The 2,502-nt window shown below is 52.2% G+C and overlaps 1 protein-coding gene across 1 annotated transcript; it reads right to left on the reverse strand.

Moving 5' to 3' along the window:
• Positions 1–525: 525 nt before the first annotated feature.
• LOC108521352 (uncharacterized) lies at positions 526–2,496 on the reverse strand. Its single transcript, XM_017861161.1, has one exon. The coding sequence runs from the start codon at positions 2,289–2,291 to the stop codon at positions 1,605–1,607; it is 687 nt and encodes a 228-aa protein (XP_017716650.1). The 5' UTR covers positions 2,292–2,496; the 3' UTR covers positions 526–1,604.
• Between the last annotated feature and the right edge of the window lie 6 nt (positions 2,497–2,502).

A 2,502-nucleotide genomic window follows, 5' to 3' on the forward strand; every position in this document is an offset into this window, starting at 1 on the left:
TTTTTCTGAGACGGAGTTTCGCTTTGTTGCCCAGGCTAGAGGGCAGTGGCGCAATCTCCGCTCACTGCAAGCTCTGCCTCCAAGGTTCACACCATTCTCCTGCCTCAGCCTCCCCAGTAGCTGGGACTACAGGTGCCCGCCACCACGCCCGCCTAATTTTTTTGTGTGTTTTTAGTAGAGACGGAGTTTCACTGTTAGCCAGGATGGTCTCGATTTCCTGACCTCGTGATCCTCCCACCTCGGCCTCCCAAAGTGCTGGGATTACAGTCATGAGCCACTGTGCCCAGTCTTTTTAAAAAATTATTTTTATTTTTATTTTTTGAGATGGAGTCTTGCTCTGTCACCCAGGTTGGAGTGCAGTAGCACAATCACGGCTCACTGCAGCCTAAAACTCCTGGCTTAAAGTGATCCTCTTGCCTCAATCTCCCAAAATGCTAGGACTACAGGTGTAAGTCACCACGTCTGGTGAATAATTATTTAATAAATGGTAACTGCAGAATTAATAACAACCGATGACAGTGGTAGTGAGTTATGTCCATATTTTACTCCAAATAAATAAACCAAAATAAAATTGGGATAATCATCAGAGAATGAAATATGAAATGAAATTGTACAAAACTAGCAGAAAAAAAGACTATCAGATGGGCAGCAGAAAGCTCACTTTGTCAGAATTGAAGCAATTAAGAAAACCACGAAGGATTCACTAGAATGACACATTGAACATTAGAATAAAATAAGAACAGGCTAGAAAATATTTGCATCAACGTCGACAAAGGAATAATATCTATAATACAAAAAAAGCTTGTTTAAAGTTAGAAGAGGTTCAAGTCCCCAGAAGATAGATATGAACAGAACATTAACAGAAGAGGGAATGCAGATAATAAATGCATGGAAAAAAAATTCATGTTTGAATGTTTGGTCACCTAAGAAATGCCAAGTAACCTTGAACTAGCAATAGACTATTAAAGTAGGGGGGAAATGGCACTCAATGTTTAAAAGTGTGTTAAACTCCTTACGCTTGTTTCTTGGAGGTGGTAGAATAACTGGGGCAGCTCTTGGGGAAAACATGACGCTGTAAGCCAAGACTACTTGGCCATTCACAGCCTTCTACCTGGGAGCCTTTCCACTCCCAGGTATTTGCCCCAAGTGCAGAATTCAAGGATACGTTAGCAAACAACTGTAAAGAACCAAAAATATTAGGGGGCTGAGTGAATAGTTAAGTACACCTGCACACCTTAAAATGAATCATGTGAACAAAATAAAATGGTAGTGAAAGTAGTAACAAAAAGTGTTGTTGCAACTATATACAGTGTATATATATGTTTCATGCCGTGAAAAGTTTCATTTCATTGTAATAATATGGATTACTGTATTCTTTTTAGATTGTTCTCTTTCTGGTTGTCATATTGTTTTTTCAGAGATGCTAAAAAAAACTCTGGATTCAAATCCAACCAGCGGCGTGACTTTGAGTAAAAGTTCCTGAAGTGGGATATTTCCCAGAGCGGTTGAGGGAGACGGCTCGAGCTCACGCCTGGCACACCGTGAGAACCCCAGACTTTCTTCTTGCGGTGGGGGCGCCTCTGGGCCCTGTCCGAGAACTCCTTTCAGGGCCTGGGAGTCTCATCGGGAGCTCCCGGGTCTCGGTGGCGCGGGAACTCCCTCCTGGAGGGAACTTTCCGCAGCAGGTGGGCGGGTGTTATGTCCCACGGGCACCTGCGCTCAGGAGTAGGGGGCGAGCTCAGGCAACGTAACCGCTCACGGTCACCTCGGGTTGCGGGGCCGACTTGAAGCCGCCTTCGAGGTTCTGATCCTTCCCGGGGCTCTGGGCTCTTTCGTCCCAATTCGCAGCTGTCCTGTGCCCCCTCGCTGCAGGAAGACTCAAGATTTACAGGGCGCCTCCTGCGGAAGCCTAGAGACACCGGGGGCGCCGGAGGGCCCGCGCCGGACTTCGCAGACAGGGGGCACTTGGGTGCCTTTTCAGGTCTCAGAGGGCGCGCCCGATCCCCGACGCGGGGCAGGCAAACGGGCGCAGCCCCCACGGCGGCAGCACGCGCGCATCTGGGATCCGGCCGCTTCTCCGCTCTTGCCATCTTGTCCGAACCGGTCACGTGCGGGCGACAGCGGCGCTCTTCGCCGGGCCAGTACGCCAGGTCCGACCCGCGAACCTCTCTGGGATCCCCACCGCTCCGTCCACAACCCGAGGTGAGGCGCGGGGGCCCTTCCCTCCTGGGTCGGGGCCAGGCCAAGGCGGGCACTGGGTTCCCGGGGAAGCGTCTCCTCTTCCGGGCCATTCAGCTCGGGGCCACGGCGCCGTCGGGGGCCCGAGGCGCCGCCGCGTGTCCTGCGCCACGGCCTCAGAGCCGTCAGCGCCGAGTTGCTGGCTGGGGGCGTGGGTGGCCCGCGGCGCCAGACCCCCAGCACGCCAGCCCGCGTAGTCCTTGCCTCCCGCGTGGCCCCAGTCCGGAGGGATGGCGCTGGGGAGGGAGCGGGGCAGCCGGGCCC

The sequence above is a fragment of the Rhinopithecus bieti genome, unplaced genomic scaffold (assembly GCF_001698545.2).
Source record: "Rhinopithecus bieti isolate Rb0 unplaced genomic scaffold, ASM169854v2 scaffold_60869, whole genome shotgun sequence".
Lineage (NCBI taxonomy): Eukaryota > Metazoa > Chordata > Mammalia > Primates > Cercopithecidae > Rhinopithecus > Rhinopithecus bieti.